Below are 2,499 nucleotides of genomic sequence, written 5' to 3'. Positions count from 1 at the left end.
TGTTTTTAAGCAAGAATGCAACAACTATGTATTTAGCTTTCATTTTTTTTTTTCCTCGTACAAATTATCCAATTCTGCCTTGCACAATGAAGAAATTATAGTACAACTTTTCCTGGAAAATGAATCCAAGAAAATAAGCAAGTAAAAGAAACTAAATATTTGATGTAAATGATGAATGAACAACCTTTTTTTGTCTCCCCAACAGCCAATGTAGAGTCCTCTTTGCAAAGGATGGTGTCTTGGCCTGCAAATCGAAACTGCCACAGCTTTGATTTTCCTCATCGCCGTGACCGAATTCGCTTCCTCCATTTTCCCATCTGGCAATGCCAATCTCAGAAACTGTCCTTCTAGCACCAGCATTTGCATTCTTCAATTTCACATCCCTGTAGTCAGCAGTACCATCAACATTTCTAGTCACTGGAAACCGGAACGAGAAAGCTCTCCTTGATGAATCCTCTGGCAAATTCTGCTTCTCCTTCTTACCTCGAAGCCAAATTTTTGATATAGAGAAGCTATCCCTATCCCTTTTGCTCCTCCCGACAGCATTCCCCTTGCTAGCACTAATACTAGCACCAACATTAGTTTCAAGGCCTTTAAAGGTGTTGAAGCCACTGAATTCCCTTCTCGATTCACAATCACATTCTGACATAGCTGGTCTGTGACCGGGCGTCAGTGGCAAGGAAGGCTTCTTACTAGCCTGTTTCTTCATGGGGGTTCTTATTGGCACTTGCAATGAAGAATTCTCATCCATTACATACTCAAAGGACCCCATGGAAAAGCACCTTCTAGTATCAATATTTTTAGTACTACTAGTTTCAGCAGCATCCACATTTCGGAACTTTCCCAGTTTAACAGGCACAACTTTTTCCCCTGAATCTACAACTGTAGTAGGTGCTAGGGGAATTCCATTCCCATCTTCTTTTGTTAAAATTTCACAAGATTTTTGAGTATAATCAATGTGGGATGATCCAATTTCACTGTTTGTTCTAAGAACTGAACTTGTTCTGCCTAAATTGGCACTTTCTCTATCAGCAACTATCTCCCTGGAGCTGTCACTCTCAGATTCAAGAACAAGGACAATGGGAGAACAAGTATTGTTTGAAGAGAAATCAGGGAGCAAACTAGCTCTACATAAAGGGCAAGTGGAGTGAGACAAGAGCCATGTGTCAATACACTCCATGTGAAAGGCATGGCTACATTTTGGCAACAATCTAAGCTTATCTTCAGGCTCAAATTCACACAAACAAACAGCACAATCAAAAGGGTTCTTGAGTCCAATAATGGCTTTGTAATAGAACACAGGCAAAGTGTCTATAAAAGACTGGTCAACTCCAGCATCATGGAGATGAAAGAGTTGTTGTAATTGCCCTTGAAGAGCAGTTACACTATCCAAATCTTCAGGTTCTCTACTGGGAGGTCTCAAAATAAACCTAATTAAAAGATGAAGCAAACCAGAAACAAAGAAAATGATAGCAAGAACTATAATAATAAGCAAAACACTTGGACTGACCTTGTTGTTCAAATTGATAACAGCATTAGTATTCTGTTGAGGTACTGGTGGTGGGATAAAATATGGTTGCAATGAAGGAGAAAGAATTGAGTTTTCCTTGATTTCAAGGTGAAGCCAACCCATATTTTTTGGTACACAAAAGTTGAACAAAACTCACCAAGATTGAGACTATTGCACAAAATCATATGCTTTCAAGAACCCCATTTGGTGCTACAAATAAATTCCAATTCCAAAACCAGTTTCAGGTTTAAAACTGTGTGTGTGTGTGTGTGTAAAATAAAAGTACAAAAACAGGGATTTTGATAATGGAAATCCAATTTTTTTTAACTTGTATAAAAGGAAACTGCAAGTCAAATGCAAAAAGAGACAGAAGAAGAAAGAGAAAGTAATAGAAATAGAGAGAGAAAGAATTGAATGTGAATTGAAAAAGATATGCGACATAAATGAGATCAGGACCTGAGCTTTCAAAAACAAAGACCAGCAACTAATATATCTACCAAACAGTACAGAAAAGTAAATGACTTACTTGTACTGTCATTAAGCTCCCTAAATAACTTTCACAGTCTAAACTTCATGGTTAAAAAAAAGTGTCAAACACTTTCTCTTCTCTCTTCACTCATCTCTTGTGGGTTGACTTTGAAAAAGAACCCACCATCAGCTTCTCCAAGGCACCATTGATGTCCCCGAGAACAATAATAAAAAAATAAGATCCAAATCCTCAAACTCACTCATATGGGTTGGTATAAATCTTGATTTTAAGTTAGTTTATGTTCTGATAACATTCTTTTTTTCAGCTCTTTGTGTTGTATTTCAGTGGAAAAGTACCATGAGTCACAGTTTGAAGCTAATAGGTAAGGACAAAAGAGAGATGAATGTTATAAGGTTTAGAGCTTTGGAGTAAAAGTAAAAAGGCTTAGCATGCAGAGCTCTTTCTGGCCATTGCAAAGACAATTACTTGTGGGAAGTTTTCTGGACCCTATAGCCTAGAG

At 37.7% G+C, this 2,499-nt stretch overlaps 1 protein-coding gene across 1 annotated transcript; it reads right to left on the bottom strand.

Annotated features, from left to right (window-relative positions):
- On the bottom strand, positions 1-1,912 carry LOC123200221 (RING-H2 finger protein ATL13-like). The gene has a single exon (XM_044615374.1). The coding sequence runs from the start codon at positions 1,631-1,633 to the stop codon at positions 152-154; it is 1,482 nt and encodes a 493-aa protein (XP_044471309.1). The 5' UTR covers positions 1,634-1,912; the 3' UTR covers positions 1-151.
- Positions 1,913-2,499: the final 587 nt, after the last annotated feature.

Source organism: Mangifera indica, chromosome 17 (assembly GCF_011075055.1).
Source record: "Mangifera indica cultivar Alphonso chromosome 17, CATAS_Mindica_2.1, whole genome shotgun sequence".
NCBI lineage: Eukaryota > Viridiplantae > Streptophyta > Magnoliopsida > Sapindales > Anacardiaceae > Mangifera > Mangifera indica.
The sequence above is the reverse complement of the archived record's forward strand: the minus strand, read 5'-3'. Positions and strand labels throughout refer to the sequence as shown.

What these genes read in the sequence shown, in the direction of transcription:
- LOC123200221 (XM_044615374.1), bottom strand. Translation starts at nt 1,633, where the DNA reads ATGGGTTGGCTTCACCTTGAAATCAAGGAAAACTCAATTCTTTCTCCT.